The following is a 25129-nucleotide window of genomic DNA, read 5'->3' as shown; positions in this document are numbered from 1 at the left end:
AAAAAAAATCAAAACCAATCTACATCGGGTAATAGGAAGTAAGAGTATAAATCCGACAGCCGCATAAATAAAAGCATAGATCCTTACAAGCGCATCGTAGAGAACAGGACAACTGCAAAAAAAACGTCCACGAGCTTGCAAACCCGTTCGTGCCGCGTGCGCATCTAAAACGATTGTGATATTCCTGATCGGTCGTGAGAGTCTACCTCGTTATCTGCGCTGTTGTCTCAAAGAATTTCATTAGCATTAAATGAGCTAATTAACTTAGAGGATTTCAGTTTTTTCTCGAACTACCCTACGCCGCTTTAGGTAGGATTACTTTTACTACTACCGTCAGATGACTATTAGCAGTGTCGGCTATTTTTTACAAAAATGAATGTATTTTTATGCACTTTACGATACTAAACTATAAGGAATACCCCTAAGGGTCTTAATTAACGTTGTCCTTTTACATATCTACTCCATTTAAAGTGCATATATTGTATTAAAAACGTTCAAAAATGATTACATTACTATCATCACATCAGCCAATAGACGCCCAATGCAAGGTATAGGCCTCCAATACCATCTACCTAATGAAGTCTACCAGCGCCGCATCTACCAGCTCATAGTCGCAACTAGAACATTTCAGGTTCAACAGCCCTCGCTTGGTCGAACTATGTGTCATACCCACTGCCTCCACTGCCTCGAGCTACGTCTGTAACCTTGGTTCTTCTGCGGATAACTCTACTGTTTTCCGAATATAGCTCACAGAAACGATTTAATACATTTCTTAGGTATTATCAAAGAATCCATATGATTTAAAAAGTTTTTCGAAATTATATTTAAAATTTGGAGAAATGTATCTTATCCCTTAAAAATTTTAAAGTACTTGGCAAGACTCTCCGATATAATCCACCCATTATTGTATTTTTTTTTGGCCTCTGCTATTGGGAACCTCTCCTTCCACCCCCTATTTATTAGGGAACAGTGTTTTGTATTTCTTAACAATTTTTTCACTTGAATTTTTATTTTCGTTCTCATCTTCTATAGTTCACAATATTTTTTTTCCTCCTTCTATTATTCTACAATTCCATCTTCCTTTCTCAATCATTCAATTCCTTTCGTACATCCTCAAACACTTCAGTTATCCATTTCTATTACAGTATCACAGTTTTAATTGGTTTATTTATTTTCTCGTGTACATCATTTTTTTTAATATCAATGAATCATCAAATATTTTAATAACTTTACAATGTTTTATCCACTTATGTTTGTCGATTGCGTATTGTGCAACTTTCCTAAAGAATTTAAAGACGCACTCTCTTTCATCCTTTTCCATTATAATGCCCATACTTGTATTAAATATACATACATGACTAATAATTACAGACCACTTACATTGTGAGAGGGAACAGTAACTTTCATGGAATCTCTAGGTAACACAACATAGATGATACTACGGCCACCGATCATTCAAAATCAAAGTATATTTATTCGAATAAGCTGTTACAAACACTTTCGAATCGACCTAAAATGTCGGCATTGTTGTCCCTACAGGAAGCTGCCACCGGATCGGAAGGCAGTTCTGCTGAGAAGAACCAGAAACTCAATTTGTCCTTTACAAATATAATTTTACCAGCAATACGACAGTAATTAGCTTCCTGAGTGAGCATCAACATTTAAGTAAGAAAAGGACCAATATTTAGTTCCGCACATGCAGTGGTAGTCGTGCAACAAAGTGCACCGCCCGCCAACCCGCTGACAAATGCGCATGCGGCAAACAATGCGAACTACACAACTGCCACCGTCAAATCACTCAACACGTGTTTCATCACTCCACGGGGCATCTTCAGGAGTTATGTTACACCGATTAGTGCCAAACATAGTCTCTGTGTTTGGCACTAATTCCACGCCTGATTGCATTAAATATCAATATTTAATTCAACACTTAAACATCAGTATGGTATTTTTGGGTAGAATAATATACATTTTTTAATATTGCTTTTAAATATCTTCGATCTAAAATTGTTAGAAGGATTTCATTGTTCATACATATACGTTGTCATAAATGATTTATTTAATTTTTAAGGACGAAAACTAGAAAAGAACATTCGGTGGAAGGTGCCTATCCTAATTTTAATTTTGGCAACTTCTATAAATTTACTTTACTTTCCATTGGAAAATTTGGATTTTATTTTTTAAAACAATTAAAACAACAAAGAGACCATCGGCTAATTTCGTCTGTGTGTGCTGTAGTGTGGGACAGAGATAATCTTGTCTCTTTCCTTGGTTACTGTACACTTAAACTTATGAAATAGGAAGTATGTACATGAATGTTCATAGTGTCGTCCGGGTTTTTTTTTTTCATTTTTATTATTATTATTATTTCCTTCCATGTTTTGCTGTTATATTAATAAAAATTTTAGGAAACATGTGTGCTGTTTATTTATTGTTCATCTAATATATAAAATTCTCGTGTCACGGTGTTCGAACTTGAACTCCTCCGGAACGGCTTGACCGATTTTTACCAAATTTTACATGCGTATTCAGTATGTCTGAGAATCGGCTACTATCTATTTTCCATACCCCTAAGTGATAAGGGTGGTCCACCCCTAAATTTTATTTTTAATTCTTTAGACAATTTTTTTGGTTTTTATTTTATTATGATACAGCATACAAAAATACATACAAACCTAAATTTTCACCCCTCTACGATCAACCCTTATCTTACATTTGTTAATTAAAAACTTTAATTTTTTTTACAAAACAACGTTTGCGGGATCAGCTAGTAATCAATATAAAGCTCAAATGTATGCCGTTAGGTGCAGACTTATAGTAACTACGTGTGAAAGCTATCTATACGAGTTCTTGCTCGTTGCTTGATGCCCTTTACAATATTGCTATTGTTTAGTGCCTTTGTTGAAACATTCGTTGCTAACCCTAGAACATTTATTTAAAAATTTCTCACCTTTACTTTTTAATACGATTCTAAAAAAAAATATCGACAAAAAGTGCTGTTCGTACAACATATGTCCGAAGGTTTACATCACTGCTACTTTAGTACATATGTATTTATGAATGTATGTTTTATCTATATGGACACGTTAACTACCCGATATTCACACTTCTACTGTTTCCATACTATGGTTGTCTGTAGGAAATTGCTTCGTGTAATAAGACCGCCAATTGTACTTTTGAATTTACTATTAGAAAGTGTTAACTTAATTTTATAAATAAGAATAGAAAAGTAAAGATATGGTTATAGAACTATGAAGAACAGTACAAGATGCATAAGATCGATTTAATATTTCAATGGCAAGTAAAAAAAAATACATAACTTAGATTTTTTAGGTAAGCTAATGGACAAGTTTAAGTAACAAGCTAGAATAAATGGCAGATAGGGTCTTAAAGTTCTCGTAAGGAGACCACGGACTAGTAAGCTCAGGGTATATCCACCTGCAAGGTGAATAGGCGACCTTCTTAAGGTTCTATTGAAAATCTGCGAGGCCTATGTCAGTGCACATACTGGAATGGTGATGGTGATCTGCCATTATTGGTGTGTAAATATAAAGTTAACACGGTAACCGCGGCACTAATTGTACGCAAGTTTCAGCTAGTACGCTGTGAGGTCATATAGACCTTATGAATACTTTTTTCATTGCGAATTCAGTTCATATTTGCCCACAGACACTGTTTAAACTAACTGTCAATCAATAACGATAAGAAGTATCATTGCTTTTAATACATAAACATAAATAAATGTAATAGTCATCTATTTCCAGTTCAAAGTAATCACAGAGATATTGCTGCTGCAGTGAGAAAGATATCGCTAATTTTCTCTACGCACACGATGCAAGGTATGCCTAGGTCAATATGACCGAGTGCAGCAGTATACAATAATAATAGAAACAAAAATAAAAATTCAAAATTTTGGAACAAATTATGATACGGGAAAAGAGGCTATGAGGATTGTAAATGAAAGAAGAGAATACGACAAAATGTAAATAATGAAATAAGATATAGTTAAAGAACTTGTGAAAGACGACAGAAGAGTACGCTAATAGAAAATGTGTTGTAAATCATTTGAAACTAAAGCCCCTGTAGGGGATATTTACAAACAAACCATTAGTGTGCGCTGCACTGTGTATTATGATTATATTTTAAAGTTTTGAGGTTATGTAATGTGCATACATAAAAATTGACTGCAGTAAAACACATCAAACTCAATATTAAACCTAGACAGAGTACAGTAAGAGTTATACGCGAGTTATATTCACAAAGTTGAAGCCATTTGCATCTGTTACCAGTTCGCAAATAATCCAGGTGCAGCTGACGCGTCGGGCGACCGCTCGACCTGCTGATCCAGGTGTTGACGTGAGCGAACAATAACGGACCTCTGCTCACGGTCGCGTTCGAACTTGAATGTATAATTTCGCGCTATCACGTTGAAACGTTACCGGGCGGTGGAAGTCTCGAGGCGTGAACTTGCGGAATAAGGTCTTTATGCATAAAATTAACTTTTACCTTCGAGTTCTCATCTCGTATACGATATTCAATGGAAATTTCACGTTGCTGTCTTGTGTTAGCACATGTAAAGTTGTAAATACTAATTAAATACTAATCGAAATTATTGAGTACATACAATGCAATTTAAACCATAATATAAATATATAAACAAACATAATATCAATATATAAACCATAGTCTTTGATTCCTGTTTAGTAATGTTTTTATTTCTATTTGTTTTTTCATTGTTTGACTATAAATCATTATACGTTCTCAGTGAAATAGTTATAAGGTAACAACTGTAACTAATTTTATATTTCTAAGCTTCTAATTTTGTACTTTTTTACTGCCTTTTGTTACTGTCTATCTCTAATAAAGTAAATTAATAAATAAATAATAAATTTATAAAACATAATCCGGCGAAACGCTCACAATTATCAGTAAATCTCGTATATCAATAAATATCTGGAACCCCTGTGCAAAAAAAAATTACAGAAAGAAAAATCGTTTTTAAAATTATATATTTAACCACTAAAGATATAGATAACCATTAAAAATAACTTTTATAATTGCTATAGTATCGTTGTACGTATAAATAGAGCAACAGAAATATAATCCTATTGTAGCCTCAGCTGCTCGATGCGCAGCCGGTAAGCTTTTATAAATATACAGGATGATTGGTTATGGATGTAAAGGCTTTAAAGGAGTGAATCTAAAGCTTATTGTATAAGTTAACCAATAAACTTATTGTACGATTAATTCAAAAATAAATGGTTTCACAAATAATAAACAACGTAATAATATTATAATAACTAAAAGCATTTTCCAAATCCATATTACTAGATATTAAAATTATTGTTTACTATCCGTCCTTGCAGACTTTGTACAGATAGATGTTATTAGCTTGTTGTATTCCAATAGAATAACTAAATTATTTTAACCCTTAAATGCATGACTTTTATTTATACATTAAAAAATATATCTAGCAGGATGCATACGTACACTACAACACACGGAAAAATAGAAAAAGATATATATAATATTTTTAATACATTTTTGATTAAAAAAACTTATGTTGCAGATGTACAACACTATGCATTTACTTTTAAGTGTAGTATTTATTTTACGTTTAAGTGGTATGTTGCAATTTTTCATCATTATGCATTTAAGAATTAATATTTTTCAGACTGATCACTTTATACTGGTTGGTTGAAAATAGGTGTAAAATATTTGAATTTTTTCCACGTTACAGATTTTATCCCTATAAACAATCACCTGTATAAGGAGATCAACAAATAACTACCCACTATTGGATGTATTATTGTAAAGGTTTCAGATTAAAAAAGAATTTGAGTAGTTTTATAATTGTACTTTGGAACATATACCTCGCGAATAAATAGCGTTTACTGTACTTTAATTTACTTTTTGCGTTGGTTTACGACAGGTCTATAATTTCCGGCAGTATAGTCTAGTCGAAAAATGAATTTCGAAAATTCTTTTATTCACTTGATTATCCTTACGTTGTATTGATGGACAGCAAGTTTTTACACCATATTATATATATATTCTTTATGATACATTTTCATAAACATACTATAAATATCTCGCAAACTCTTGTATCTAAATTCTCCAACTACCGTCAAATAAAGTTAACAATAACAATACAATAAATCGTCTTTATTATTTATTCCTCACGTATTTCACAGACGCATTGTAATTTCAAATAATTACAAATTACATGTCGGTAATCATAAAATATAGAATTGAGCTCTAACAAGGAGTGACGCGAGTCAGGCTGGCTGCAGAGTTCAATACACCTTGTCGAAAGCCGCGGAATGAAGTCCTGCGATTATTATGGAAAACATTCTGTGCCCACCCACGCGCGCCGTGTGGGAGAGCTCTTCGCCGGATCAACTCACGTTTAGGAGCCCGCCGTCGTATTCCGTGAACAGATAAACATACAGACATCGCATACGACTCTATTCAATAATTACCTTGTACTCTCTAATGTATCCTAGTCTCTTTCTTTGCAACCCAGTGTTTTTGTAAATATTTTTAGATATCTTCCAAAGATATCCATGGAAGGATCTTTTTTAAGTTCTTATTTGTATCGCTAGTATTTTTTTTTTGCAATATTTTTTTTTTCGCTGTTACTAAACGGAGACAGTTAAGAGAGGGTTGCCGCTATTTGATACGGATCTTTCATCTCCCAGCTGCGAGGCACGGCAGCGTTTTGTAATTATTTACAATTTTTCTTACACTATTTTCTTATATGAGTAAATACAACTAAAATTTATACATATTAACAATACAATTTGGAAGTTTTACCCATTTATATATTAATTGGTACATTATTTTATTTCAAGTCGCTACCAAAGCGCTAAAGACCGTTAAATGCCTTGAGGTTTAGGGCAATATGCCGGGCCGACTCATCAAAAGATTATGCTGTAGATTTTTTTTTGAGAATGTCCGGTAAGTTGAACGGAGGTATATTAAGATTTTCACATAAGGTCACGTGGTCACGTCTTTTGGATTCGAATCGGGAGCAGTGTCTGAGTAAGTGATGAAAATACCATAACCGCCACACTTGACAGGTGGGTTGCTGATCGCAGTGTGGTATTGTGGTAAGCAGAGATCGCTGCTGCTCAGGAAACTTATTTGTGTGCAATGGCAATCTTATATAATTAAATATTTAATGGAATCAGGCGTTACCTTGCGGAAGTCCATCCTGAGTAAGAAAAAGACCAAAATTTAGCCACTTCCGCACATGCAGTGGTAGTCGTGCAACAAAGTGCACCACTCGCCAGCCCACACAAAAAACACCTAAACACAGAGTGAGAGTGAGTGGCACTAATCGGTGTAACATAACTCCTGAAAATGCCCCGTGGAGGGGTAAAACAAGTGTTGAGTAATTTGGCGGTGGCGGTTGTGTGATTCGCATTGTTTGCCGCATGCGCATTTGTCAGCGCACTGGCGGGCGGTGCATTTTGTTGCACGACTACCACTGCATGTGCGGAAGAGGCTAAATATTGGCTCTTTTCTTACTTATATAATTAATGCACAAACCTACGATCGCGAATCTTCGATCTGTATCGTTTTACTACCAACGCTTCTTTTGTAGGGTAGACACATAATTTACACTTGATTTTTTCATTCATTCACGTCAACCAATAGTCGCTCACTGCAAGGCATAAGCTTCATCGCGCTACCCGTATCCAGTAAGTTAGGCTCCACCACCAATATGCTCCCCCCCCCTCCTACCACTACTTGTGACCACCAATTCTTCAACTTAGGTTATATATAGGCATAGCTCTCCCCATTGCTCTGCGGAAAACCTAGAATTCCCTTTTATAATACCTATCGGAAACTTCTACGTCATCACCGACAACACACAATGGCAAGAACTTTAACTTCGAGCGTTACAGTAATTTGGATGTGAATATTAATTTATTTTTATAATAATACATAAGACTAACTATTTATCACCTTTTTTATTTCATTAAATTCAACATCATCATCATCGACAGAGCGGTCTGTCTATCCTGTAGATAAATCTTGATAGTATATAATATGATAATAATAAATTTATTTTATTACATTATAACATTAACGATAAAGGAGATATACCATGTGTTGAGTGACATTAAAAAGAAAATCTATTCTTTATTTAATAATAGGTTTCATAAACAATGTGTAGTGGAATATATTGAAATATTTTCAGGCAGAAATAACTTGCACGGCCGCACGTAACGTTAGGTTTGCGCGATTCATTGCTAATTCAGTTTCATCACGCGGTTATTATCTCGCTGCAGCTGCAAGCTTGTGAAATGCACAAAATTATAGACACAATTCACACGGACAGAAGAGAACATTAATTTATTCTATTGGAGACTTTCATCTAGCATTATTACCAACTTTATAGGTTTATTTAAGTGATGATTCGAATTTCGAATCCGCTAATACAATACGGCCAATACGAATATACAATACATATAGATAATAGAGCGTATCTGACAGTCTTCGAAACCAGAACCTTGATCGACTTCTGATAGAGTTCCATGAAGATATATAAAATGTCAATGAAACAAATTGGAATGGCAGTCGGCAAGCTACCGCCGTAGGTTTTGGGGAAACCCCAGGCCAGCAAGTGCAGCGCTGGACATCTGCCCACATATTTGACTGATGACCTTCTCAAGGTCGTTGAAAGACGCTGGATTCAGGTCGCTTTCAAACAATCTTATTAGGAATCTATAGAGGAACTCTATGTCCAGCACTGGACATTGTGGCTGAAATAATGATATTATATTATTACTATTAAAAATTGTTCCAGAACTTTCTAGAAGAGTTTACAAGTAAAACTTAACCTCATGTAATGTGTATAAAGGCTTTGTAACGGTCAATATGTACTAATTTATAAGCAAACAAGCCAACAGCATGTGGCAGTTCAATATTTCCAGAGAAAGATGGTAAACAATACACAATTTTATTATGTAGTTATCAGAGTTACATTATGAGTACATTATTTATTATTTCTGAAACCTTAGGATAGTGCAGTTTCTAAACGTGTGCTCGCGTCACACAAGAGGATAATTTGATTGTTAAGGAGAACACTTATAAAGTGGACTCCACACTAGTTTAACACTTTCGATTAAATATATATCTTACACAGGAGGAGTATAAGAATTTAATAAAGGCTAAATACTAGGATATAGTGTTTTATATATTAATTGAGAGCAAATGAGCTATACATTTAAGCCTTCAAAGAAGGCTTTGTACTGCTAGAAGTTATTGACCCGTCGCATTCTAATATAGATTCAGAATATCACTTTTAAAGTTTATTTCTTACAAATGTGTTATACATTCACAAGCATTTACATCTGTAACAAATAAGCGTGTATATAACAATTATAGTTCTGTGACGAAATGCTGCTATCTATTAGTATATAATTAAACAAATGGTAATATTTGATTATGAGTGACGCGGGGCTTTTAGAACCTAACGTGTAATTTTTAAATTAGAAATCCGTATACTATAATACATCAGAACATAAATTATTGAGTGCACATTTATTATTACATAGTTTCCTAACATTTGCAATACTCCCTTTGATCGCTGCACAGTACTTTGTGTTTACGAAACACAGTTAATTCTAAACTATATTCATAATTCCATTTATACCTCAACGCATTTAATTTACAAACACAATGTGCACCTCGGTGCGCGGTGTATTCGTGTACTGTATTTATAAATATTAGATTTCATAAGTTAAAATTATATAGGGCGCGGTTAACCTATTTGTTTATGAAGCGTGTAGCGCAGATGTGTTCAACCTGTGGTACTCCAAGCTTCCAGTACGTCTTAAACTGCTTCATTATAAACTAAAAATATTTTATTTACATCGTAAATTAATTACATTAGAGCACTACCTTGGTCTCAAAAACAAGATATTATATTACGCAGCATTTAGCAGCTGTTATTTACTTACTTCAAAAACGTACTTTATTTGTCACTTTTGTTTTCTTAACCTTCTAACTGCCAAGCTGTTTTGGCCATGACTTCCCCAAGTGCCAAATGGAAATATCAAGTGTAGGCTTTCCTTATGTGAAAATTTGGGATTTTTACATTCTATGAATGAATATAACACATTATGTATATCATTATGTACTGAGACCGCCGGCGACCTTCGTGGCACTTAAAGGCAACAGAGTACTCGGTGTGCCATGAGGTCGCCGGCGGGTCACGTTTTTGTAACACAGAAAACACGACAGGTTTTGAAAGCCACTTTTGAAATATGAATAAATTGTGAATTCAATACAAAGAAAGGTTTCTATATACATATTCTAATGTAAATTTTATATAAAAAGTGAGGCCGCCCGCCTCATTGCCAGTCTCATTGGCACCCATAGTAACCGCTTCTAAAACATGCTGCAAATCGTGTACCATCCCGTGTTCCAGTTGCTAGGTGCTTAATAAAGCTAATAATTACCGGAGGGTCGGAAAAAAATAATATTCCTGTACAGATGAAAAATTGTGAGGTAGCCGGCGGCCCTCACGGCACCTATTGTTGGGTATCGTGTGGTAGCCGGCGGTCCTCATGGCACTTAAAAGGTTAACGTCTAACCGTCAAGTGGATATAATTTCACGAGAAATAAAGAGAGAAAAATTTTTAACACTGCTAAGAATAAAAAAGACTTGTGTTTGGGAATGCTGCATATATATATATATATGTACACTCTAAACTGCCCTCTCCTTCATGTCTCTCATCTTCATCCGCCTGGTAGATAGAGATCGCCTGGAGCGATAAGACCACGTCTTGTACCTACAGGTACAAGACGTGGTCTTATCTAAAATATATATAAATTGTTTCTTTTTTATAATTATTATCTATGGTGCACTATAAGGTGCAAATAAATAAATTAAAAAAAGGAGATTGAAAACCACACTATCAAGTTTCTATTACATGTCAACGCAGTTACTCAGTTTTGTCTGTGATATAAATTTTTATTTTCTCCCTCTACTTATTCTGACCGATCTTTTACGCCACTTGGATGTTATGTGGTATCTGTGTGACTCTGGTACATTGTTTCTATGTCCCTCCAGGACCTGTTGGTGACAGTAGTTCTCGTTTCATAGCTGTTGCCGTCGTTTTGGCTGCTTCTGTACTTCTTGGTATTAAAGTTCTCTTCTCTCTTACATTTCTTCTATCTAGCGACTCTCTTGCATGGACATGTTTAGTCCGTGTGACTTATGTTAGAGTCTTCTCTGCTCTTGTGAGATGATTTATTTATGTTTTCTAATGATTAGTTTCGATATTACCAGTCATTATTTCCTCTCTCAATTTACAATCAGTCAAAAACCTTATAATTTTTTTTTCATCAGTTTTGATTTTTGAAATGTCATTTAACGATGTAGGTTTAATTTATAAACTTTGCCGAAGATTTGTTATGACATTCCCATCCCTAATCCTAGTTAATTTTTAATTAGCCGCGACGAAAAGATTTTTTGTGAAAAAAAAAGGTTGAATTCCACTGGCGTAGCGCTAATGCGCCTCGGTTCCGAACCTTCCGCGTGGGATGAGCAATGCTCCGATATCGATGACTCATATGGGATTGCTAAGGCATACTGCATACACTGGCCGTACTAAAGTTCCGTGTTCGAGCGGCCTTATTTTTTCATACACAAACCTATAAATTTTCTTTTTCAGAAGAGATGTCAAACATTTTGCAAATATTTCGTAAAACGTACTGTTGTTATAGAATTACGGAAACCACAATTTAGCACAGTGCGCCTTAGGTATGCGCTCGGGATGTATCGGTGTTCCGTTTAATCATTCTGCCGTCGGTGCTCTTTTATCCTGTGCCCCCTCCTAACGTTTCAAAGGCGCGGTACAGCGGTTTCGGTAGCATTAGTACATAAACCTCGTCCGTTTAAATGTGGTCTGTGAGCGTTACATATAATTCAGATTTTATCGTAAACAATATTTGTCATTGTAGGCTGCGATGATGACCATGTGAGACTGCTTGGGATCGAACCCCGAGACACCACCATATGTCAACTAAGCTATCACTTCTGATATAACCACGTTACATAGGATATATGCCCACTGCAAGACCTAGATCTCCCTTAAAGATCGCCTCAAAGACAAACCCTGCGCTGCCTGTATCCAGACTTTGACTGTCTTTGGTCCCCCTAATAGAGGGCATACTCACGACGCATTAAAGAATTAATGCAATGCATACAAAGGTCACGTCGTTTTCTAGGTCTTTCTTCATTTATTATTTAACAGAAGGAACTTCCTGCTTTCACGAATTGTGATCTTACATCTTCATATCTCGCTAAATTTAAGAAATGTCAAATACACACGGTGATTAGTTATATATATAAAAGATTAAGAGAGGTGGTCAGCGCTACCCATTTGTCAGAAAATAGCTATACGCTTTTACTCCTCCTTATACAATTTTAAGTCAATTTATTTTTACTATTGCATTTTTTTTAAATTAAATAGCACAAAGTCTGCAGGAACAGATAGAAAACAAAAAACAATTTAAAATCAATTTATTTTAAAATTCACCCGATTGCCCGTGCCTTTGAATTTAACAAAAAATAATCTAGTTTTTTTTTTCTAAAATAAAAGTACGCCAAGATACTATATCCTTATTACATTAGTTACCTGCCAGTATAAGTTCCATCAAAATCGGTCCAGCCATTTCAGAGATCAGCCGGAACAAACAGACCGATAGGCAGAAATTTAAAAAAAAATTTGGTATACGTGCCGTATATATATTCATATGCGTGTTGTAAAAAGCGTCTATTTTAATATTACATACAAAAGTTTCAATTTAATTTATTTGTATACAAATACATTCATCCATAAACTTTTACACCTATAACCAATCGTCTGTATGCTTACTGTTTCACTTTCGTTTTGCAATCTTTTAAATATAATTATACTGAAATTTTGCATTACATAATAATTTCGTCACATTTTGATGGGGAGCCTAAAATGTTGTCTCGAGCACTTTCAACAAAAGAATCGACACCGATTCTGATCTTAGTATAATGTAACTGGATTCTACATTATAATGGTTTTAACAGTGCATGCCACGAGTTCTACCACAACGTGTTATTTGAATACAATATAAATTAAGCTTTAATATGCTATATGCATAAGGCAATTAACAAGTTCTTACGAAATAAACGACATAGGTACCGTGATAAATAATTGTTTGTATGTGCATAAAAATAATGTGATCCAGTAGATGTCGCGTGGGTTGGAGCGCCGACATTGTCGAAGATCAGTGGATGCCGACACCACAAGACTGGACATAGTAGCGATATATGGAGAAGCTTCATACCTGACAGTGCGTGTCTATCGGCTGACATGTTGATGATGAATAAAAATATCTAATCTTAAATGATATGAGTCAACACATTTTGACATTTGATGCATTAGATATTGTTGTGCTAGCCGGTGTATGCTTTATACAGCTTCATCGAAATTGAGCCCGTGGTAACAGAGGTCCACGGACTAAAAATGAGTCGACACAATCTAATGGCACCCTTATGTGCAACTGCCCAGGTCAAAAGACAGCGCGAGGCAATATACAACCAGCGCCATCTATTGGCGGCGTTCGAAGTTACAGCGTTGCGAGGAATATATTGTAGCAATGTATCTGATTTCTCACATCAGGAAAACGAGTAAAAATAAAAAAACACAGTAACTTTAAAAATGGAATAATAATGGGTTAAAATCGGTATTTTTTTAAATAGAAACATTTCGTTCTATTAATGTACTCGAAAATATCTGTCACGGTCAGGTGAATGTTCCGTGAGAATGCAAAAATCAACCGTAAAAAGTAATTTTTCGTTAATTTTACTTCATTTTCTCCCACTCGAGGGGACGCGTAATCAAACGCCTTGGGGTACTTTTTTAATACAGACATTTTTTAAGCGTCGAAATTTTCGCAACGCGCCATGACAGAAAACAAAGAGCCAGTACCGGCGTGAATGTGTTAAAACAAGAAAGATATTATTGTTGACTTAAAAAAAAAACATTTGTATAACAAGCGAAGATATTTTTAGGTTGATGAATTTGTTTACAAAAATTCTTCACATTTGGCATACACATGGGATTAAGAACAAAGAAAGAAAATAACTGAATACTAAAATTATATATTTTCATTAACAATTCTAGTAACGAGTAGATTGCGTTGACCGAGTACTTCGTAAGTGAGCGGTGACGCAGAAGAGGACGAACAAGACGCATACGAGATTTTTAAGAACAGACGGCTGGATATTTTTCTTCACTCCGTTCTAACGCACGTACTTATCGAGGACACAACAATACGAGCACCCATAGTGCACACCGCCTGAGATACGTGAGACGGTTGAAAAAGATTAGAAAGACGCACATGAGATATTTTAGAACAGATTACGTTTAAGAAAAGGACCAATATTTAGCCACTGCCGCACACACATACAGAGCTCATTTAGAGCTCACTCTGTATTTGACACTAATCGGTGTAACATAACTCCTAAAGATGCCCCGTGGAGGGTTGAAACACGTGTTGAGTGATTTAACGGTGGCGGTTGTGTAATTCGCATTGTTTGCCGCATACGCATTTATCAGCGGGCTGGCGGGCGGTGCACTTTGTTGCACGACTAGGACTGCATGTACGGAAGCGGCTAAATATTGGTCCTTTTCTTACTTAGGATGGACTTCCGCAAAGTAAGGCCTGATTCCATTAAAAATTATGTTTAACTATATCCCTCGTCTTACCAAACACACGTCAGGAGGTGACACCATTATGCGCGACAGTGCTAATTATCGTCTGTATTATCTGACCAGTGAGACAGAGATGGTAAATTCACAAGACGCACACGAGATCTTTAAGAACAGACTGCTTGATGATTCTGCACGTCCCTTGGCCCTACCGCTCACATACCACAGGAAGTGAATGTGTGTCCTCCCCCAAGATTACCTCGATTATCGCTCTGGCACTGCTCACACCCAGTGTTTTTCCACGACCTTGTTTATGCCGTGACTCCATCTAGTGGGGAGTTATCCACGACGCATCTACCAGTCGCTACTCTGGAACCTTTTGGCACAATGGCCGAAGTTTTTATAATTTTAACCTGACACAAGAGTTATAAAAGATAATTAGCCTGCAAAAATTGCAAAGTTTGAAGCGTAGCCAAACAGGGGTGAAACTCTACAACGTTCGTTGCGACGGATACTATAACAATTGGGCACTGCGACCCCCTCGAGCGCGGCTGCTAGCGGCGCCATATCCACCTAATTAACGAGTCCTCTGTCTTAAACATTAATTATTTTCGATGTTACTATCCTTATTACTGCGTCGCCTGGCAATTCAAGACTTGAACTTCGTCCCCAATGTAATTTTTAGGGTGAATTTTACATAGACGAGTTTCGATGCGATCTTTTCAACTTTTACATCATCGAGCTCTAGAATCAACTGAGCTTCATTTTGAATAACCTCCTTATTTTTCTTTTGTGGTTAATGTCAATATTTGCTCTCGTACTCTTTATTTAACCTTTAATCATCATCATTTCAGCTTTAAGACGCCCACAGCTTGACATTAGTTTCTACCCATAAATTTCCAACATGACCGCTGAGGACCTACTCCCAGTGTTTGTTTCCCGACGACGTTATTAATTTCTTCCCACTTTTTGGGTGCACGGACGTCTTACGCTGCACTTACCGTTATGTGGTCCAATCTGATCTTAAAGCTCGCTGCCATCTATTTTGTGCGTGTTGTGATCTACCCACTGTCAATTTAACTTGCGACTCCGCTGGAATATGTATATTACTTTCGATCATCTACGAGTTTTCTCATTGTTGATTCGATCTCGTAAAAAAATTCCAAACATAGCCATCTTCATAGAGTCCCAAGTGACAGACCATTTTTCACTTCCGCGAGTCATCGCTGGTGAATACATAAAACTGTTTTATCATATTTTCTCTAAAAACCCACTAGATGGCGCTAGTCACTAAGCCTCATAGACGCGATACTGATTTACCGACATTTTTGTACACAAACCACTCACACATACACGTGCTCTAAAAATAAGTAAATATTTATCACAAAAATTGTGTTTTTGTCTACCTTGAAGAGCAGGCTACCATCGTCTGCACATACGTTAGTCGACCTTCGTCTTAAGGATATTGAACGAGGAGATGTTTCGTAGTTCCTGGATGTCCAGTCCAGTTGGAGTGAACAATTATTCTCTTTACCAAAGGTAGATTTACCTAATCATCTTCATTATATAAGTCGATGACTCGGTGTTTGGCACTGAGGATGCCCCGTGGAGGAATGGAACACGTTAAGTGAATTAACAGTGATAGTCGTGTAATTCGCATTGTTTGCCGCATGCGCGTTTATCAGCTGGCTGGCGGGCGGTGCACTTCATTGCACGACTACTGCTACATAACGGAAATAGCTATATTTTAGTCCCTTTCTTACTTAGGATGGACTTCCGCAAAGTAACGCCTGAATCTATTAGATATTTAACAATGTCGTCGACCCACCGTAGTTAAGTGTCTTACCACGCCAGGTCCTCCAGCTCGTGTTCGCCACGAGCGATGTACCCCGCCCAGCTTCCCTAATTATTATTATACAATACATCGTACCACATAACAATGACTGTCCCTTCATCGATTAACGACGTAGAGGGAGTCATAAAAAATGTTCAGACACGGCGTCGCACGCGCGTGAAATCCGACTTCATGCCGTGATTAAAGGCGAGCCATGCGTTTCCACGCACCCAGTCCCTTCCGTATAATAACATACGCACCACTGTACTCCATCAACGAAGTGAAAAAAAATTATAATTGGATTTTTTTTAATTATTGTTTCGTCAAATTTTAAAATTGACAGACATCATTATTAAAAACACTATATGATTTTTAATTAATTTTTACACCATTTGCAATTATCCTGTATAAATTGGTTACTCTGAAATGTGTTATATTTTTTCTATTGTGATATAACAGACTAATTACTTCTGGCACTACAAAATTGATTAAAAAAATTAATCATATATAAATAAAATGAGTAACTTATATGTCGGGTAAAAATAAAAAATATAAAAAAATAAATTAGATATTTAAAAATTAAGTCCATTCCCGCTGCGAAGCCGGCAAAATGAAATACGAAATATTTAATCTCTCAGTTCGACAGCACGTATCTATATCTCGGGAGTGATCTACGACCTCTCCGTATATAGAGTGATTGGTTAGAGGTGTAAAAGTTTTAAATTGGTGAAAATTTACCTCACATGTCGGCAAAAAGCTTCGAAGCTTCTACACCTATTCCAAATAGGCGCGTGAAAGAGATCACTCTGAGATATTTCTTTTTTCTATAGTACAAAGTCTGCTGCGACAGATGGTGGACACTAATTAATTATAATGCATTGTATTAACATTACGTCATTGATTATTTCTAAAAACCATCGACTTTTGGATAGGATAGATAGAATATTTAATGGAATCGAGCGTTACCTTGCGGAAGTCCATCCTAAGTAAGAAAAGGACCAATTCTACTCAACACGTGTTTCACCCCTCCACGGGGCATATTATCGGTGTAACATAACTCCTGAAGATTGAGTGATTTGACGGTGGCAGTTGTGTAATTCGCATTATTTGCCGCATACGAATTTATCAACGGGCTGGCGGGCGGTGCTCTTTGTTCCACGACTACCACTGCATGTGCGGAAGTGGCTAAATATTGGTTCTTTTCTTACTTAGGATAGATAGAAGACGATTCTAAACATAAAATAGTAACGTAAAAATTACGACTCTTTATTTTCAATCTGACATAACACATTACTTAAACAATTATAAAAAAACGTTTCAGTTGTATCTTGTACCGGTATGTGAAGGTATATTTAATTTTATTGTATTAAAAGTTACATTAAAGTCTTAAAGGGAGACAGACATCCGATTCGGTTCAAGCGACAACTTTCATCATGTCTTTATTGCTTGTCATCGCAAAATTGCCAAAAAACCATTGCTTTTTGATAGAGTGTAACAAACATTGACACACGTACACCAATCACCATGTATTTACAAAGATCTTAATGTTTCAAAGCCTCCATTTTCGCAGGCGCTGTCAACGGACCTTTTTACGGCTTCTCCCTCCTCCTATAAGTTCGATTTATACCCCCATTGGCGGACGAATTACATTCACCGCGGCACGTTGCCGTCGTAAATCACTCCCGGGTTCGATTCAGGCGCTGCTTGATTTGCATTTTTATTTATCATAATGTAACACTGATTACTGCTCATGCGGTGAATTCGTGTGTTCGTTTCTTTTACGAATATTATTAAAAAATATTTTAAATTCCGATCGTAACCTTGTATGGGTGTAATAATCATTTAACGTACAATTCCAATCCCCGCGCATAGGGGCCACAAGACAAATGTAACATACATTCGCCTTGTAATTGTAGTGTTTGTAGAAGTTAAAAATTTAATCGTGACGTTTTAAACGGTTGATAGGTTGATCCAGATGACAATATTATAATGGTACTATTGTTTTTAATAGGTTTACTAGGCAATTTTAGAGACAACACTTAACAAGCTGGAGCACAAAAAAATTAAAACGCTTGGATGAAAGGTCAGAGTAGACACAGTTCATTTTAAAAATCATCCGCCTACAACTTCATATACACCAACGCCGTAATAAATTATTAGTCATGCACGTATGAAACATTGATTCAAAATTGATATAAGATAGTCCTTAATTCATTATTCACTCACAGCACTAAAGATTTAATACAAATTCACAAACACAACACGCTTCACTTAGTGCCGTCCGCCATTTTATACAATTAAATAATAAGAGGCGTGTGACGCGGTTTTCACAACAAACTGAATAGCGTTTAGATATCTGCAATTATTTCGCTACAATACTTTCATTAACTGATGCATGTTATAGTTGGGCCGCCATAGATTCTCGACTTCGGCTATCACACCAATAAGTCAAATAAAAAAATTGCTATAGTTGACTATCTAATATAATTAATTTATTATCTTATGTTAGTGATTTTTGGCGTGGGTGGCCAGACGACATAGTGAAGGTTGGGGGAATTCACTGGATGCAGTGCAGTACTGGCCATCGTCGTGATCTTTGTGGTTGACCTGTGCTTTACAATGGACGTCCATCGGCTGAAAATAGAAGGAGAATGAACAGTCGCTTAACGAGCCATGTAGAGATACTCGGGATTTCTCTACGAAACGGAGTCACAAAAGAGATACGTTACACGAAAGAAAGGCAACAATATAACAAACATTTAATGGAATCACTCGTTATTTTACAAAAGTCTATCCTAAGTAAGAAAAGGACTAATATTTAGCCACTTCCGCACATGCAGTGGTAGTCGTGCAACAAAGTGCACCGCCCGCCAGCCCGCTGATAAATGCGTATGCGGCAAACAATGCGACAATTACACAACTGCCACCGTTAAATCACTCAACACGTGTTTCACCACTCCACGGGGCATCTTCAGAAGTTATGTTACACCGATTAGTGCTAATCACAGAGCTATAACAAATAATATAGCAAAGTGGATGGACAATTTAAAGTTGCAATATGAGCAGGCCACATACCGCGCAGAACAGATGGCCGCTTTGGTCTTGGAGCTTTGCAATGGAAACCATGGACTGGCAGACCAACTAAGGTCAAACCAATAGATGGTTTGACGGGTTGAGAAATAAACAAAATAACAATTGTTATAAAAGCATTCCAAGAGGAAATGGTGAAGGAATACAGGCGATGTATAAAAAGCGAACATGTGATCGAAATTGAAAAGTACTAAAAAAAAGTGAGGAAATGAAACTAACGGAAAATGAACAAATTATTTAGTAAACAATTGTCCTTGTGAACACAAGACAGGGGAATTTATGAAAGGGTCCAAAAAACGAGGCCATAAAAAAATCCAAATGATGGACAAATGTCCTCGTTAAAGTTCAAAAGACGTAACCACGTGACCTTTTATGAAAACCTTTATATACCTCCGTTCAATTTACCGGACCTTCTCCAGAAAAAATTCTACGGCAGAATCTTTTGATAAGTTGGCCCAGCACATTGTCCTAAACCTCGAGGCATATAACGGTCGGTAGCGCTTGGGCAGCGACTTGAAATAGAATAATATACCAACTAATGTATAATTGAGTAAAACTTCCAAACTGTATTGTATATATGTATAAATTCTAGCTGTATTTATCCATAAGAGAAAATTGTGTAAGAAAAATAGTAAATAATTATAAAACGCTGTCGTGCCTCACAGATGGGAGAACAAAGATCCGTATCAAATAGCGGCAACCCTCTCCCAACTGTCTGCGTTTAGTAAAAGCAAAAAAAATACTATCGTTACAAATAAGAAATAAAAAGCTAAAAACGTGTTTACCATGAATCCTTACAATAAAAACAATATCCTTGCACATAATTTAAATATATATAAAAAGAAGAGAATAAGATACAGCTCGTCTCAGGACAGGCACGCGAATTATGTCAACAAGCTCCCACAGTGATACACGCAACATCGATAACTATGCCTACATACGGTGAATAAACTGTCGAGGTTCAAGGTTAACCAGAAAGCAGTGGAGAAGGCTTTGCTCGAAGAATAGGAAACGAGGAGATACGCAGAAGAACCACGGTCACCGACGAACTTCTAAATGCTCGAACTGACAGTGGGCGAGCCACACTAGTAAACACACGGACAACGCAAGATAAAAGAGGCCTATGTCTTATTTATTGTTGATGTTCTTGCTGTTAGTCCGAAGGCTTTTACAGCTTCTTCGGAGCTGATTTCGTGAACTTAATCTCTATGGTTATCGACAGACATGTTCAAAATGAAACATCAATTTTTACAACGAAAGAACATATGTGTAAAACCTTACAAACCAATACAATGTATACTTGATCCTTGTCACGACAACTAACGTAATTATACAGGATCACACTTACAAAACCCACACACGCAACGTTCAACATACATACACATACGGAACGTTAATCCTACAAGCTTTTCAAAGCCGCAGTGAAATTCTTTAAGCTGCAAACACAAAGAACGCCGCGAGCTTTGGCTTCGACCAGCGCGCTAATGTAGGGTTATTCCGTGCTTAGCATTACGAGAGCTTTTAATACGAGCTTAGCTCCGCCGTGGAGGCTATAAAGAGTGACACCGCGTCGTGATCGCGGCGAAAGCCGTATTGTGAGATTGCGTATTGGATCTCCGCCTACACTCGGCTTATTCTCATTGCAGTCGTTTATGCATTTCAACTCGAAGTTCTGTTACACACGCGCTTCATATTTTATACTATTCTGCCGGTTTTTATATTGGATTTTAAGTGAAACAAGTTAATGTCATAAAAGACCAAAAATTAACAATTAAAAAGTAAAATCCCCAAGATAAAAAACACCTTATATGAATATATTAATGGCTACTACTTACTATAATTAGATATATATATATAATATAGTAATAAAATTATATTATCGTGATGATTCTGACAGCTTGTCAAACAACAGATTATAAATCTTCGCTTAAGATGCGAAATTTTTCCAAAATAAAAATAGCCTATATTACTCCTTATAACATCAACTACCTGCCAATATATGTCCCGTCATTATCTATGCAGTCATTTCCAAGATTAACCGGAACAAACAGAAATAAAATGTAATTTTCATATATGTTCCGTGTATATATTCGAATGCATGCATTTAAAAGCGGTTATTTTAGTTTATATAGAAACACTCCAATTAATATCTACTTGTAAAGACAGGCAAAGCATTTGACATATGTCGACTGATGTTTAGCGATAACGAGATCTGCGGTACTACATGCTTGTCTAGAAGGAACCTGTCCTCTCTTGACTTGAAGACTCCCATATCATAGCTATCATAATAAGGTACACAAATGATCAATGTAAATAACCCTACAGGCATAAGTGAATAAAAGGAATAAAGGATCTAATAATTACGAAGAATTGTTATAACAGAGGTTCAAATATTGAGATTCCAGATAAACAAATATAACAAATATTTACGTACATTTTATATCTATTTATATATAACGTTATTGGACCCAATTTTCTCCGTATACTACTACCAGTTTCGCAATGTTGATTCTATCGAAAAGAATATGTCAATAAAAATAATGTTGCCTCGATTTCTACTCGATTTGTTTTGTTATAGAACGTTTATTAATCACGATAAAAATCAGCATGATATTTATTTCAAGCATCTACTCTCTTATTTAAATATATATGTGTATATATATACAAATATATATATACATATACATATATATGCCATTTGCCTAGGGAAAGATAAAAACATTATAATCCTTAACCTTTCGGCTGTGAGTTCGAGGACACCCTAAGGAACTTCAGCTGGAGCCTTTACATAAGCTATTCCGTTAAATTTGTAGATTTATTTTTGGGACCCTAAGGTTTTAAAGTGGCGACTACGAGCCGATAGCCGCGGCGAGAATAAGTCCGCACTGACGACACTCAAAATCGCGGAAAGTGGCTGAATGCTGACAGCGCAAGACCAATCCTCGTGGATATCTTTAAGGAAGGCCCTATGCCTTGCAGTGGGCGCGTAGCGGTTGATATGATGATGGTGATGATTAGTCTGCGGCAGGCCTATAACTTTGACAGTAAGATGTTTGGCAAGAAAGAGATTGCAGTTAATACTTATTCTGAGTCGTGTCTTCAGTTCAGTTGTGTCCGTCATCCTACCCCCTGCTTTCCTTAGGACAATAGTAATAGAGTCCAGATATTGACCGTCCACACGGTCTTTTTACCGTATACTTCCTCTACTCCCAGACTAGTGTCGTAAGAGCATCTAGTGTGGACGACCTTTAAAGCATCCTACTTCTTAGCAGAATCATTTCCGACTTTTTAAGACCGGACTGTCATTGCTGCTGCATTTGCAGAGTCTGCGACTTGGAGGCAGCAAGAGCCAAGAGCTAAGACCTCTTGGCGCCCTGCTGCCTAAGATTTTTTAAGATAGCCTAGATCGAGTACTTCCAGAGCAGCCACTGAAATCGCTACTTATCACTATTACTTCGAATTGCCATAATTTCATTTCAATTTACTTTAAACCTGGTTCTTTACAAAGCTCCGAACATTTTCCTACCTAAAAAGAACCCTACATATAACACGTCACATGAAATTTGACTTTTATAGACCCTCTCCCCTGACTGTCACACCAGGTTATACTTTCTTCCACACACACTGGAAATATTACTCACATAAGCTAAACCCTATTAAAATAATGCATAATCATACAAAAAAATTGAGTTTTACGTAATAACGAAATTCAAATAAATTATAAATAGACGACTGATATGATTTTTACATGGACTCTCACTGCTGCCCAAGTGGCACATACAGACTCCGTGGTTTTGAGGTGGCAGGGTTCAGAGTGCACCTAGTCAAGACCTAGCTTGAGGCAGGGAGCCTCGGCCCGGGCCGCCGTATATTACTATTGACCAGATTTGAGATCGCTGTGCACACTCTATGGAGTGACTAAACTCAAAGGCAGCCAAAACACTTTATTTTTAAGATATCCAAAAATTTCTTAAATATTCTAAGATATCTCTAATCAGTATTTATGTGTCTTAACGAAGATCGTTGAGATTTCCTAGACCTCTTCGTTATCCCGTGACACCACTTCTGCGATCCTCCTTCTTCAGAATGCACAAAATTTTATGAAAGGCTCCATAATCTAAACTATACTTAACACAGCCAACAAGGCAGCCAACCATGTTTACAAGAAACCTAGCTGGCTTCGAAATAAGCCGTTTCAATCAGAATTTAGAGATTCGAGAAACTTAAACGATAAACATTAAAAGGAGGATAGGAGTTTATTCCTACAATTTATTTACTATACATAAATAAAAACGGAACTTACTGCATAAAAAAAACATCAAGACAGAACATATAATATTAATAATCTACTGATCAAGTAAATGCATACAGAGATTAACATCTGTTATAAAAGTAAAATACCAAATTTGCCGCTATTTAGATTCTAACCAGAAAAGTAATATAGAAAATTACGAACTAACATTAATTAAGAGTGATAAAGTACGGTCATCAAATGAATTACAAAACAAATATGTCACCATTCCAAAAGTTGTTTTTTTTTACCAACAAACATTGTTAAAAATCGATAATTGACTTAATAAAAAACCTTGTTCTTTAAATAATTTAATAATAACATTTTACGTTTCTATTATTCTAAACAGATGTTGACACATATTAATCAACTTAACTATATTACGTATCCGTCTCGAACTGTAATAATAAACAAAACGTTATAAAGTACCGACATTATACCATTTATTTATAAACACAAAAGAAATAAAACTTTTAATCGCCCCAAGCGCCCAATAACCATGAATTAAAACTCGATGGAGCATTACGCCTCTGAGTCGACTTTTGAGCCGTCAGTGAAGTTCGAAGGTACAATAAATACGCACCCGCATCGAGTCCGTCCATCATCCTGACATTAAGAACAGCTCGTAATCGACTACACCTATAAAACATTACAGTAACATAAATAAATACCGATGTAAACGCGGACTAAATAAACGAAATTTCAAACAGTACAAACAAATAAATAGTGACTCAAATTCAATTAAATTAAACGATAAAATAAAATTAGTCAATTTTATTGAAAATATAATAAACATTAACGACCGCCGCACATGGCCAGCCGATCGATAATAAGCGGCAATATTTAGAAGAAAGGGATTTACCTTCAGCACATGTAAACAAATGGATGCAGGCCAACAAGAAAATCCAGTTACCGACACCAAACCGATACATCCCTGTCCGGCACATGATGCAAAACACTACAACAACACAGCACTATAAATTTTAATTCATAGTAATCACATTTTCACATAAAATTCCACTAAAATTCGAACAATTTATCAAGCGACGCAACACGAATATCAAACCGAATAATCCGCCATCTTCAGAGGACTGATGCGTTCGGAAACCCGGCACAAACTCAATATCGAAAGGTCAACGCTCGCAACAATCGCAAGGGATACGAGTGAAGTTGGCTCTCCTGTTCACTTTGGTGAAAAGGGAT

The 25129-nt window shown here is 36.2% G+C and overlaps 1 protein-coding gene across 1 annotated transcript in view; it reads right to left on the bottom strand.

The window, feature by feature from the left end:
- Positions 1 to 25022, bottom strand: part of fra (frazzled) — a 269298-nt gene extending 244276 nt beyond the window's left edge. The window contains exon 1 of the mRNA XM_068766169.1: positions 24789 to 25022. Coding sequence (XP_068622270.1) covers positions 24789 to 24873 — 85 coding nt within the window. The 5' untranslated portion in view covers positions 24874 to 25022. The remainder of the gene's footprint in view (positions 1 to 24788) is intronic.
- Positions 25023 to 25129: the final 107 nt, after the last annotated feature.

Source organism: Battus philenor, unplaced genomic scaffold (genome assembly GCF_028537555.1).
Source record: "Battus philenor isolate CCGP_79_NKW_IND1 unplaced genomic scaffold, ilBatPhil1.0.hap1 SCAF_20, whole genome shotgun sequence".
In the NCBI taxonomy this organism is placed as follows: Eukaryota; Metazoa; Arthropoda; class Insecta; order Lepidoptera; family Papilionidae; genus Battus; species Battus philenor.
The sequence above is the reverse complement of the archived record's forward strand: the minus strand, read 5'-3'. Positions and strand labels throughout refer to the sequence as shown.